General features: G+C 39.0%; 1 protein-coding gene across 4 annotated transcripts in view; it reads left to right on the top strand.

The window, feature by feature from the left end:
* Window positions 1-14,811, top strand: part of Znf568 (zinc finger protein 568) — a 72,341-nt gene that overhangs the window by 2,504 nt on the left and 55,026 nt on the right. For all 4 annotated transcript variants that reach the window (XM_017803391.1, XM_017803390.2, XM_017803392.2 and 1 more), the window contains exons 3-4: window positions 2,560-2,824; window positions 5,399-5,457. In XM_017803391.1, the coding sequence (XP_017658880.1) occupies window positions 2,809-2,824; window positions 5,399-5,457 (75 nt within the window). In that variant the 5' untranslated portion in view covers window positions 2,560-2,808. The remainder of the gene's footprint in view (window positions 1-2,559; window positions 2,825-5,398; window positions 5,458-14,811) is intronic.

Raw genomic sequence — 14,811 nt, 5'->3', positions numbered from 1 at the left:
ACATAGCAAGTTCCAGGACAGCTGGGGCTATAGGGAGACCCTGTCTCAAGAAAGACCAAAAATAAATAAATTAATTAATAATAAACAACAACAACAAAAAAAGAATCTATACATGTTTTAAAAATTGTGATGAGGGGCTGGAGAGATGGCTCAGCAGTTAAGAGCACTGGCTGCTCTTTTGGAGGACCTGGATTGGATCCCCAGCACCCACATGGTGGCTAACAACTTTCCTAACTCCAGTTCCAGGAGATCTGATGCCCTCTTCTGACCTCCACAGGCTTTGCATGACATGGGTGCATTTACACATGTGCAGGCAATATACTCACACGTGTAAAAACATTTTTTTAATTGTGAGGAATATACAACATAAAACTTAGTATCTTAATATTTAGTTGTACAGTTTAGTGACATTGAGTACATTAAATTTTGTTATATTTCCATTCACAGAATTGTTTTCATCTTACAAAACAAAGCTTGGTGTCCTATAAACACTAATTGTGTTTCCTCATTCCCCCTAGTGCCAGCAACCATCATTTTACTTTCTGTCTCTGAATTTGACAACTCTAGGTATTTAATATAAGCAGATCGTGTATTTGTCCTTTTGTAACTAGTTTAACTTAGCATGAAGTCATCAATATTCATCTGGATTAATATGTGTCAGAATTTACTTTTTTTTGGTCTTTTTTGAAACAGGATCTCCCTGTAGCCCCAGCTAGTCTGGAACTCACTATGTAGATGAGGGTGGCCTTGAGCTTACAGAGATCTGCCTGCCTCTGCTGGGTTAAAGTCATGTGAGATCACACTTGCCTGGATAAATATTTTTTAATCTCTTCATTCATCTATTAACATTTAGGCTCTTTTACCACTTGGCAGTTGCAAATGACATTGCTAGAAACATAAGTACATCTGAGTCATCCCTTTCATTACTTTGAGCATTATACATACAAGGAGAATTGCTTGATCATATATTCTGTTTTTAGTTTTTTGACTGCTCTACTGCTTTTTTCCATAGTGGCTACATATTTTATTTTTTGAATACCCAACTATCATTGACAGAATTAGACAAAAATAAATTCCTGTTTTCATGTTTATATTGGGAAGGAGGATGAGGTGGATGGTATATATGATAAATATGTATCATGTATATATATATAAAATAACATATATGACAAATAGCTTTGTAGAATTTGGCAACTGTGGAATAAAAAGTAAACCTGTAAGCTGGGTGTGGTGGTACATACCTGTAATTCCAGCACTCCGTAGGCAGAGAGTAAGACTCTTAGGACTGTATCTCAAGCATAGTACTTTCTAAAATATAATTTAATGATTTCTACTTTTTATCATACAGAACAAAGATTAGTTTACTTTTTTTCCTGTATCTTTTCTCTTTACCTAGTAAAGGCTCATAGATGATGCAATAATGTCTCAATAGCCATTTCATTTATCCAGTATCATTGTGACAAGAGTATAATTTTCGTTGCAAATGAAAACTCTTGGAATTCTAATTTTCAGTGTTCTTTTACTGCATTTAATCTGTTAATGTGGGTATGTGATAGACCTGTGTAGATGCATGCATGTGTACTACAGAAGGTCAGAGGACAACTTTTGGAAGTTGGCTCTTACCTTCCACTTTTTGTGCGTTCCAGGGACAGAATTCAGTGTCAAGCTTGAGCAGCAAGTGCTTTTACTTGCTGATCCATCTTGCTAGTCCCTAAGTTTTGTTTGCTTGTTTTCTTTTTTGGCCTTTTTGAGACAAGATCTCCCTGTAGCCCCAGCTGGCCTTGAACGCACTATGTAGACCAGGCTGGCCTCAAACTCACAGAGATCCACCTGCTTCTGCCTCACGAGTGCTGGGATTAAAGGCATACACTACCACGCCTAGCGCTTGTTTTCTTTTTTGACTCAGCATTCACTCTGTCTCCCCGTTGAGTCTACACCTTTGTACTCAACAACTAGGTTTGAAGAATCAGTATATGAACATCACTTTGTTTCTAGACATTTTTTAAAAATATTTTAATTATATTTATTTCATATTTATTTATTGCCTGCATGTATGTAAGTGCACCCATGTCATGCAGTGCCCTGGAGGATCAGAAGACAGAGTTGGAATTGGTGTTTCAGATGCTTGTTAGCTGCCATGTGGGTGCTGGGAACCGAACCTGGGTCCTCTGCAAGAACAGCCAGTGCTCTTAACTGCTAAGCCATCTCTCCAGCCCCCCAGACTATTTTTTAAAAATATTATTTTTATTTTATGTGTATGAGTGTATTGCCTGCATGTATATAGGTGTGCCCATGGAGGTCAGAAGAGGGTGTTGGATTCCCCAGAAAACGGAGTTACAGATGGTTGTTAGCCACCATGTGGGTGTTGGGAATGGAACCTGGGTCCTCTGCGAGAGTAGCCAGTGCTCTTAACCACTCTTAACCAAAAACTTAAAGTCTTAAATAACAGTAAAGATACCAGAAGATACTGATCATTGGGGGCTCTGTTGGAGGCTGGTTATCACAAAGACTCAGTGAGAAGGCATCAAGTAAACTTGGATTTATGTCTTAAACCCACAGGCCCTGCCTCCACAGCACCAAAATAGATCTGTGGAATGAGTGTAAAGAAGGCTGAGAACAGGTGTCTGTCATGGAAGGAGACCTTCTGACCTGACACCTACACTAGAAGTTAGAGTCCTGGGAGAGTGGACCCTGGAGTGGCTGGACCTGCAAACTTGAATCTGTCCCAGAACTGGCAAGATCTGAATGATAACATTTCATCCTTGAAAGATCAGCAACAGCTGTGTGACGGTGGAATGTTTGACCAAGATGATGGAAAGAAGAGGTGAGGTGCCAGACTTTAGGTTCTTGGGAAGAATTGTGTATTTAGGGAGGGTATAAATGCTTGGAAATTTGATACTCATCATGAAAGTTCACATGGGTATTATTGACTGTGCAGGACAGACATTTTTTACTTTGTTCATGTGACTGAGTTAAAAACTTTCTGCGTGTATTTTGTATGTATGTGCATGTGTGTGGACATGTGCATGCCACAGAACATATGTGGAAGTCAGGACAACTTGCAGAAATTGGTTCTCTTCTTCTACCAGTCCTGGGGAGCAAACTCAGGTTGTCAGGCTTGGCAGCAGGCACCAGCAGACACCTTTACATGATGAGCCATCTCACTGGCGCCATCCTTTTCTTAGAGAATGCATTTTAGTGTATTTTTAAAGTGCTGTTATAAACTAAAAATAGAAGTTTCCTCTTTCATCCCTCCTCGTCTCTGTTCCTACTTCCCAGAGGCAACCACTTTGAACATTTTTGCCTGGATATTCATTTCTTTTTCTCTTGAGTAGTATCTTTATATTGCTAATGTTTGATTTCTCACATTTTGAATTTTTCTGTTCTGCACATCAGGCTTTCTCTTTCACTATCTAATCCTCTCCATGTTGCCTCCACCCCAACATATTTTCTTGTTCTTTTTTATATCATACTAGACACTGACCAAATGTCAGGATCTGTAGGCATTTCCTTTTGGGCTACTTTCCACACTGACAGGTTCTAGACTTGTTTGATGAATTTGTTTGAGCCAGAATTCCTTCTTTTTAAGATATAAATGAAGGAAAGTGGGAGAGAGGCACTGTGTTTTTCAGCATGAGAATTTTCACTTACTATTTTTTTTTTTCTACATTGCTTCTGCCCTACTTTTATCTGGATTTGGTAGTTTCAAAATCCAAAAACTCTATTTCAGTATATATAGGGGAGAGGAAAAAAAACCATATTTTTTGTTGTCATGTTATTATTGTTTTGGGGGTGATATAAAGGAAATGTCACCATGCTGTATGAGCTGAAAGAACGCAGCAGGTGTTTTTTTTTTTTAAAGAAATTTATTTTATGGGGGCTGGAGAGATGGCTCAGCGATTAAGAGCACCAGCTGCTCTTGCAGAAGACCTGGGTTCGATTCCTAGCACCTACATGGCAGGTAATGACCATGTGTAAGTCCAGTTCCAGGGGAATATGATGCCCTCTTCTGACCTCTATAGGCATTGCATGACATAACTGCAGTTACATACATGACAGGCAATACATTCAACACAAAAAAATAAATAAAAATTTTAGCTGGGCGTGGTGGTACATGTCTTTAATCCCAGCACTCAGGTGGCAGAGGCATGTGGATCTCTGTGATTTCAAGGCCAGCCTGGTCTACATAGTTCCAGGCCAGTTGGGGCTTCAGGGAGACCCTGTCTCCAAAACAAAAAAAAAAGACAAAACAAAATTTTTTAATGGGACTGGAGATTCAGCTCAGTTATAGAGTGCTTGCCTAGCATGTGTGAGGCTCTGAGATTAATCCCTGGTACTGGAAGAGAAAAACAATAAGCATGACTAAACATTAGCAAGCCAGGCCTGGTAATACATCCCTGCAATCCCAGTGCTTGAGAGACTGGAGGAACTCAAATTCAAGACCACTCCGAACTTTATCATGTGACCCTGTATTAAAAGAAAAAAAGGGGGGGGGATGTTCTGATAAGAACCTGTCTCAAAAGTTTAAAAAAGTGTGTTCACTCATATGTAGGAGTAATGACATATGCTTGTAAATCCTAGGACTTAAGTGAGTGAGGCAGGAAGATCATCTCAAGTTTAAGGCCAATCTGGGATACAAAGTGAAACCCTGTCTCAAAAAATAAAAAACAGAGTGGGCAAGGTAGCTCAGCATGTAAGCATTTGCCACCAATCCTGATGAACTGAGTTTGATTTCCAGAACCTCCACAGTAGAAGGAGAGGACCCACCCTCACAAGTTGTCCTTTGACTTTTTCGCACTCACGCTGTGGCATGCTTCTACTCCCCGACCCTACATACACATGCATACACATACAGTAACACATAGATGTAAATAAAAAATGAGTAAATACATAAAATCAAGTTATTGGAAAGTGATATTACAATCATGATATTTCAGTTTATCATGTTCTACAATTCCTGTAGCCAATCTCTAATGAAAATTTTTTCTCCTAAATTCTTTATAGTTCACATCAACTTGTGAGATAAAAGGAGGAGGATCAGGAGTTCAAGCCAGCTACATACTGAGTTTTAGGTTAGCCTAGGCTATATGACACCCTGTCTCAAAAAAAAAAAAATTCTTGTTGGGAATAAAATAGGATATAAAGAAGTATTGTGCTGCTGTGTTGCCAGTAAAATTATTGGACATCTTATTAACCTCCCAGAAATCTTCATCAAACCAAATATGGTAAAATAAATTCTCCATATACATTTCAGTATCTCTGTAGATTGGTACTTAACATTTCCCGTGGTCGTAAGGATCATTCATTTATAAGGATCTTACAGCTATCTGGTAGTAAATATTTCCACATTCGTTTGTCTGGACCCTGAGGCAAATCTGTTTTACTTCTCTTTCCCCAGCTTGGTGTTCTCGCGACCCCACACTTTCCAAGGAAGAAGAGGACATGGCCGGGTCTTTTGTATGTTTTAAACATATTTTTTCCCTGCATTATTTTGCATTGTAGTTGTAAGGGGTTACTGTAATCTACAAGTAAGCTGGACAAAAATTAAATGAATGAAAATAAGTGAAGAAAGATATAGATAGAAAACCAGAGCCTTAGAAATGAGGTGTGGCTCTGAAGAAAACAGGTACATGCGGAATGATTCGAGTTGGGTTTAAGGTTGAACTTGATCTAGAGAGTCAAAGCAGAGTCCATTCCATAACTTGCAGTTTATGAAGAAAAAAATACTTAAGGAAAAGCTTTTCATTGGCACCTAAACCAAAAATAAATTCTAAAATAATTCCATATTTTTTTGTTGAATCAAGCTCAGTTTTCACAAGTCAGTCTTAGCTAAAGAAAAATTATTTAGAAAAGTAAATGGAACATAGATCTATGGATCTTCGGAATGATGCTGCATGTATACTTTTTTCAGTTTGAACTTTTGATAGCAACTTGAACTAAATTATGTAAATACTCTGTGGCAGTCTTGCAATTTTGATTTCCATAGCTTTCCAAATCTTTTTTTATAGTCTTAGAAGATGTCTTTCTTTTAAAAACTTTTTATTACATTTTATTTATTTGTGTGGAACACAAATGTGCTAATGTGCGAGTGTGGAGGTGAGAGGACAGCTTGTGGGGGTGGGTTCTCTCGTTTCACCGTTTAAGTCCCTGGGATTGAACTGAGGTTCTCGGGCTTGGCAGTAAGTGTCTTTACCTGCTGAGCCACCTCACTGGCCCAGTGCCCAGTAATTTTGTCTTACAGTGTTAACCTATTTTCCTCTGTTCTTGATTCTTTTGTTTCTACCTTTGAAGTGGCTCATTCTTTTATTTTAAATATTTTTTCTCTTCCTCTTTTTCTTCAGCTCTTACCTTATTTATCATGAAGCAGACACACATTCTTTCATACAATCTAAAGGCTCATCAAATTATTTTCTCATGTTGGTATAGTGGTTCTCTGGCCCTAAACAGACTTAAATTCAAATTTTGAGCAGTGACTATAAAGTGCATAACCAGGGATGGGCAAGTTTCTTAGTTCCTTTCTCCCTTAGTTACATCATCTGACAAAATAGGAGTTATGGGGCTGGAGAGATGGCTCAGCAGTTAAGAGCACCTGGCTGCTCTTGCAGAGGACCTGGGTCCAATTCCCAGGACCCACATGGCAGCTAACAACTGTCTTTAACTCTAGGTTCAGGGGAATCCGATGCCCTCTTCTGAACTCCATGCGCAGTGCACGACACAGACGCACTTATATACATGCAGACAATATACTCATACACATAAAATAAAAAATAATAAAATATTTTTAAATAGAGGGATTATAGGGCTGGAGAGATAGCTCAGCGGTTAAGACCACTGACTGTTCTGCCAGAAGACCTGGATTTGAATCCCAGCACCCACATGGCAGCTAACAACTCTCTGTAACTCCAGTTCCAGAGGATCCAACAACCTCTTCTGTCTTCCGTGGGCATTGCATGGCATGGTGCACTTACCTACATGCAGGCAATACATGCATATACATAAAATAAAAATAATAAATGGAATATTTAAAAAATAAAGTTAAAAAAATAGGGATTATAATGGAACTCATTCCATAAGATTGTCAGAGGGTAAGGGCACATAGTAAGTGCTCCATAAGTAACAGTATTGTATATTGTTACCAGCTATATTATCTCTCCTACCTGATTTGATTGTTGGGTATGCTGATTGCATTCATTTGCCTCCTCTTAGTTTACTCTGTAATCCAGAAGACAAAAGAGAAGATTGATTTATGTTCTTAAATTACTTCTTCAGTAAAACAACCCTGAATACTGTAAAAGGACAAAGCTAGGAATTACCTTTAATATCTGTCTACATACATACATATACACATATATATCAGGAACACACTAATAATTCTTAAAAATCAGTAATTAATCCCAGCACTCGGGAGGCAGAGGCAGGTGGATCTCTGTGAGTTCAAGGCCAGCTTAGTCTACATAGCGAGTTCCAGGCTAGCTGGGGCTACAGGGGGACCCTGTCTCAAAAAGACAAGAAAAAAAACAAAAAACACACATATATGTATGTGTGTACATGTGTGTGTGTGTGTGTGTGTGTGTATAATTAAAATGGAGAGGAAGGTGCTATGGTACCAGCAAGAACTCTGAAAATTTTAATGTTTATTGCCAAAGTCAGTTGTTCTGTTTAATAGGAGGAAGAATAATTAACAACTAACTCTGAATTTATGCTTTTTAGGTTCAAACTCGTATTACCATTAATATGGAAATTTTGGCATATGTATATAAAGAGAGTTAAAATATTAAGAAAGTATACTAAATTTTCAAGCACTAATTTGTCATTTTATACAATTAAAAATTGAGGCTGGAATATAGCTCTGTTGATAAAGTGCTTTCCTAAATGTACAAAGCCCTGGATTAGATCTCCAGCACTGTGTAAACTGAATATGGTGGCTCAAGCCTGTGATCTCAGCACTGGAAGGTGGAGGCAGGAGGGTCAGGAATTCACGGTCATCCTTGGCTACATGGCAAGTTTGAGGACAGCCTAGGTTATTTATTTCTAAGTCTTTCTGTCATTTGTTTTATACTTTTAGTCAGAGTTGCTAACTTTGTTTTTTTTGGTAAGCGATTTGTTCTAATTTGCTAGCTCTAATAGAAAAAAAAAATTTTTTTTTTTTGGTCCTTTTGAGACAGGGTCTCCCTGTAGCCCCAGCTCTCCTGGAACTCACTATGTAGACCAGGCTGGCCTTAAACTTACAGAGGTCCGAGGTCTGCCTGCCTCTGCCTCCCGAGTGCTGGGATTAAAGGTGTGCGCCACCATGCCCAGCTAGAAAAAAATATTTTAATGTTGACACCAATATTCCAGACGGATGATCCATTTCTGTAAGCTTCATTGAATGATTGGAAACAATGCAATTTTACAGATGAGGACATTGAAAATCTCAAAATTGGTATTTGTCAAAGTTATACAGTAAAATTTGAAGCCAGGATTTGGGCCTGTAATGTCAGAATCCATGGCTTCATTATTAACCAGTAAGAACCAGAAATCCAGCTTCATTAGAAGAGCTTAATACCTTGATTTTTTTTTTCAGTCAGGAATGGATCAGTTATCTTCCCACTTTTTCTGCTTTTGTAAGTAGTGTTGCACGTATAACAAATATTTATTGTCATTCTTGGAGTCCCCAAGTTTACTGTATGGGCAGCACTACTTGGGGCTGCAAACCCGCTGGGGCTGGTGTAGGCTGTGAGGCGAGCACAGGTCTGTTCTACATGTGGATGAAAGGGCTGCAGCTCCCTGGGTCAAGCTTTTTACTTTCTGTATCACTAGAGTGCATGAGTCAAGTTACAGAGTGTAAGCACAGCTTAGGCATTTGCTCACATGTCGGTAACACCCCTTTTACCTCAACAGATGACTCAGACAAGGCCCATATTAGTAGATGAGACATTAGTTCCATGCAACGTGTGATGATTTATTACAGTAACATCTAGTGAAATTATTTTTTGTAGTACTGGCAATCAAATCAAAGTCTTCGTGTATGCTAGACAAGTGCTATATACCAAGCTACATCCCTCGTCTATGAAATTATTGTTACTGAGATTTAAAAAATCTTAAACATAGGGAATATAGTTTTATAAGTTTTAAAAAAAATCTTTGATGGAGCTGGGCGTGGTGATGCATGCCTTTGATCCCAGCAGTTGGGAGGCAGAGGCACGTGGATTGCTGAGCTCAAGGCCAGCCTGGTTTACATAGTGAGTTCTAGGCCAGCTGGGGTTACAGGGAGACCCTGTCTCAAAAAGACCAAAAAAGAAAAAAAAATCCTTGATGGAGCTGGAGAGATGGCTCATTGGTTAAGAGCCCTGGCTGCTCTTGGAGAGGACCAAGGTTCAATTCCCAGCACCCATATGGTAGCTAACAACCATTTGTAATTCCAGGTCCAGAGACTCTGAGGCCCTCTTCTGACCTCTGCAGGCATTGTGTGACACAGGTGTACCTACCTACATGCAATATGCTCATACACATAAAATTAAAAAATTTTTTAAAAATTTTGACATTTAACTTACATTCCTTAAAATTACCTCAAGTATTCATGTTTTAACTGTATTTGCAGTCATAATCATATTCAATATTAGAACATTTTCATTACCCTAAAAAGAAACCCTATATTTGTTGACCCTCAGTTCCCACTTCCAGTGTTGGCAAACACAAGTATACTTTTATCTGTGTATTTTCTCCTTACGAACTTTTCATGTAAATGGGATCATAACGTTTTGTCTTGTGACTTCCTTCTTTCACTTAGTACGTTTTTTAAGGTCCATCTGTTTTGAAACTTGTATCAGTACTTGATTTGTGTGTGTTGTGTTTGTGTGTGCATGTTTGTATATGTGTGATGTGTGTATGTGTGCACTTGTACATGTGCATGCGTCTGTAGAGGCCAGAGATCATCACCAGGTATCTTCCTCAATTCCTCAGTGTTTTGAGACAGGGTCTCTCACCGAATCTGGAGTTCACTAATTTAGCTCTACTGGTTGGCCAGCAAGGCCCAGGGATTGTCTCTGCCTCCCCAGCTCTGGGATTACTGGTGTGGGCTACACCTGGCTTTTTATGTGGGTGCTGGGATCCACATTCAGGTATTCATGCTTACGTGACACACACTTTTCTCCCTAAGCCATCTTCCCAGCTCCAAATACTTCTTTTTTTTGAAGCAGAGTCTCCCTGTAGCCCCAGCTGTCCTGGAACTCACTATGTAGACCAGGCTGGCCTTGAACTCACAGAGATCCACCTGCCTCTGCCTCCCAAGTGCTAGGATTAAAGGCATGGGCCACCACACCTGGCATATTTAAACCTTTAAGGAGTCATCTCCCAGTTTTCCAAAATATTGGACCATTTGACATTCCACCTGTAGCATATGAGGGACATTTGTAATTTGTTCTTTTCATTATCACCATCTTACTGTACATGAAGTATATCTCATTGTGATTTTGATTTACATGTACTGATGATATCCAACATCTTTCTTTCTATGTGCTTATTGGTCATTTGTATGGGTTGTTTTTTTTTTTTGGGGGGGGGGTCTTTTTGAGACAGGGTCTCCCTGTAGCCCCAGCTGTCCTGGAACTCATTATGTAGACCAAGCTGGCCTGGAACTCACAGAGATCTTCCTGTCTTTGCCTCCCAAGTGCTGGGATCAAAGGTGTGCACCACCATGCCTGGCTTTTGTATATCTTTTTGAAAAAATATTTATAGCTATTGTCTACTTTTAAATTAGTTTGTTCTTTTCCAAAAATTATATTTATTTATTTTGGGTGCAGAGGGGCACATGCCACACGGTACATGTGAAGTTAAGTGGACAGCTTGCTGAATTGGTCTCTCCTCCCACCGTGTGGGTCCCAGGGATCAAATTCAGGTCATCAGGCTAGGTGACAAGTGTTCTTACCCACTAAGTCATCTTATTGGCCCAGTTTGTCTTTTTAACTTTTTATTTCCTGTGTATATATGGAGTAGATGGATATGTGCACACCACAGGAGGCATGTGGATGTGAAAAGGACATGAACTTTCAAGAGTCTATTGTCACATTTTACCATATTGAGGCAGGGCTGTCTTACTGTTTCTGCTACTGTGCTGTATACTCCAGGCTAGCAGGTCTGAGAGTTTCCCATAAATTCTGCTGTCTCTGCCTCCCATCTTACCATGGGAGTGCTGGGATTACAAATACGTATCACCACATTCATTTTTACATGGGTTCCAGTGATCAGATTCGGGTTGTCTGGCTTAAGCAGCTGGCACTTTTTCCCTTCTAAGCCATCTATCTTCTCGATCCTAAATTGGTTTTGTTATAGAATTCAGGACCACTGGAAAAGACTACCCAGACTCAGAATACTTCTGAATCAGCCAAATTAAGCTTTTACAATTTTATTTGAATTTTAAAGAAAAATCTCAGGGCAGGCGAGCTAGTAATCTTGTCAGTTGCCTTGAGGAGGAGAATGGAGGGGACAAAGCATGGGGGTCAGACACATGGCTGACTGGCAGCCAGCCACATGGCTGGGAGAAGGAAGCGTTAGAGAAAGTAAAGAAATACAAGATGCTAGGGGTAGCCCAAAGCCTTAAGAAAGCATGTTTATAAAAGGGATATGGAGAAAAAAAGATTATGTTTTTCTGAATTCAGAAGCAGGCAAATACCTTACCTACATGCAGGCAATACACTCATACACATAAAATAAAAATAATAAATAATAAATAATTTTTTTAAAAGAAAGGGCTGGAGAGATGGCTCAGCAGTTAAGAGCACTGGTTGTTCTTGCCGAAGACCTGGGTTCGAATCCCAGTACCCACATGGCAGTTAACAACTGTCTGTAACTCCAGTTCAGGGGGATCATGGCTTCTTTTGTCCTCTGCGGGCATTGCACAAGTTGGGTGCACTTGCCTCCATGCAGGCAATGAACTCATACACATAAAATAAAAATGATAAATATTTTTAAAAAACAGAAGCGGGCAAACTCACAAACTACATGGCTATAGCTGGTCCAAAAGTTCTGTGCTAGTAGGCAGGATTCCAGGCAGGAAAAACTTGCTTCTCATTAACGCAGTAGGTATTCTGCCCATCTATTACAGGTTGTCGTCTTATTGGATTTGCAAGAGATCTTTTTTGATATCCTGTTTAAAAAAACATTACCTAATCCAGCAGTATACAAGCTTTAGGCTTCTCTGGGCTACATTGGATGAATTGTCCTAGGCAACACACTAAACAGTAATGAAAACTGATGAGTTAAAAAAAAAAAAAGTGTATAGAGCCAGTAAGATAGCTCAGTGGGTAAAGGTGCCTGAGTTTGATTCCAAGATCCACATGGTAGGAGAAAACCAACTCCCACACGTTGTCTTCTGACCTGTAAACAGATGCATCATGGTATGTACACACTCACACACGATACATGTGTAATTTTCATATCTGCCACCATAGATATGTCCTCATACAATTTATAATTCCAATTATGTGGCACTCCATTCAGAGAACGTTAAAATCATCAAACCGTTTCCTAGTTTACAATCACTAATTTAAAAAAATCTAACATACATATCTAAGTAATAAAATAAAATAGTTGGGTTTTTGTTTGTGGGTTTTTTTTTGTTTTTTTTTTTTTTGGTACTCCCTAAGGACAGGGACTGGAGATGGTTCCATGGTTAAGAACACTGACTGCTCTTTCAGAGGACCTGGGTTTGATTCCCAGCACCCAGATGGAAAATCCGACACCTTCTGAACTCTGAAGGCATTGCACAACATGGATGTACTTACATACATGCAGGCAATACACTCATACACATAAAAATAATAAATTAAAAAGGGCAACATGAAACTGGTGGGATATTTGATAGCACATTTGAGAGCCTAATGCATCAGCATCTGGTTTGATGGCAGCAGTTGCAGTTCTCCATCCTCAAGGTGCTCACGGGGTATTTTGGTTCTAGCTTTGCTCTAGGTGTTCTTCATTCTTGAAAGCGGTTGTTTGTAAATGTGGATGCTGCCAAAAATAATGATAGGAATAAGGCATGATTGTGAGGGAAGGGCATTTGTCTCTGGGAAGATAGAATCTGTAAAAGTCTAGTTAAAAGGACATGGCTGTATTTTTCAAGTTGAATGTCAGATTGCAGCTCTGTGCATTCCATTTGAAAACTGACAGGTAACATTTTTATTTTGACTGAAAATGGAGTCAAAAATATAACAAAATATTAAGTCTTTTCAAATTCGTGTGTCAGATAGAAAAACAAGGCCGTGTATTTTTCCCAGTTCACAGGACTGTTTTGACAGCAGTCAAAAAGCATAATATTGTCTGTTATAATTTGTTTCATTTGGAAGAATGGTTAATGTTTCAAACGTTGTTGTTTTGTTTTTTGCTTTTGTCTTTTTGAGACAGTGTCTCTCTGTAACTCACTATGTGTACCAGGTTAGCCTCAAACTCAAAGAGATCCACCTGCCTCTGACTCCCAAGAGCTGGGATTAAAGGTGTGTGCCACCTTTGACTGAAGCCAGCTTAGTGTCTTTTAATGGTACCAAAGAAGCCATTTCTTCAGTCACATTATATTTCTCATCAACACCTCTGATAAAGATGGCAAGTAGAGCTGCATTTGTAGCGTCAGTGCCGTCATCTATTGCTGAAGCATAAACTTTAAAACCAGCAGCTTTTCTTTCCTGGCTTTTGATAGATTTTCCCATTTCTTCGTTCATTTGGGTACTATCTGGTGAGACAAACTTATTTTAGACATAGTCCCCTTTTCAGGAGTTCTATGTTTGTCACATTCTCTGTGTGTTGCTTAGTAGACTCCCCAGTAAATTGCTCTGACTTTTTTTTTTTAAGTATATTACCATGTAACTAATTAGCTTTTACAATAGAATCTGAGATATAAACTTTTAAAACATGTTTATTCTATTAATGTGTATGTATGAGAGAGAGAGACAGAGACAGAGAGACAGAGAGAGATGAGACAGCGCCCAGTCTGGAGGTGTGCACATGCTCAGAGGACAGCCTTCAGGAATTGGTTCTCTTCTACTGTGGATTCCTGGGGTGAAACTCGGGTCACCAGGCTTGCATGACAAGCGCTTTTACTGGCCGAGCCAGGTCTCCAGCTCTTAAGTTATAACATTTTTTGAGAAAGCAGACTTCCTTCAGTGCTACTATTTTTGTCCTTATGGCACAATTTTGATATGCATGGAATTTGTCAGCATATTTTTGCATAGAATTATAGTTGTCGAAAACTTACACAAATTCCTTACAAATTAAGTGCCTCAACAAAAAAGTAATCATCTGTTCTTTTTTTATTGAACAATCTTACTTTACCCATAATCTTTCTTTTTTAAAATAATTTTTTAATATTTTTATTTTTCAAAGTAACAGGAGTTGTATACAAATGACAGTAGACCCTTGCCTCTATTTTTATTTAAATAAAAGATGAATTCTCAAGGGAAAAAAAAGCTATATACATAAGGGACTATATCTTCCTTCATCATCTACTTGGAGCCAGTAGTTGTGTTGCTGTCATAGAATCAGGAAAGAGATTGTGATAAGTTAATCTTTATTTCTCAAGTTGTTTCTGGGGTTTTTTGGGGGGGAGGTGTTGAGATGGGGTCTCCATGTAGCCCCAGCTGGCCTGGAACTCGTTTGTATAGACCAGGCTGGCCTTGATAGAGATCTGCCTAACTGCTTCCTGGGATTAAAGGTATGCACCATCATGCCTGACTTTTGTTTTAGATATTGTAGAAGCCATGCTGGAATTTAAAAAATAATAAAGAAGTCTATTTATTTTCATTATGAAAATTAATTGACAGAAAAATACAAAGCAAGTTTAGG

This window comes from Nannospalax galili, unplaced genomic scaffold, assembly GCF_000622305.1.
Source record: "Nannospalax galili isolate Female #2095 unplaced genomic scaffold, S.galili_v1.0 scaffold886, whole genome shotgun sequence".
In the NCBI taxonomy this organism is placed as follows: Eukaryota; Metazoa; Chordata; class Mammalia; order Rodentia; family Spalacidae; genus Nannospalax; species Nannospalax galili.
Note: the sequence above shows the minus strand (reverse complement) of the source record. Positions and strands in the feature narration are given on the sequence as shown.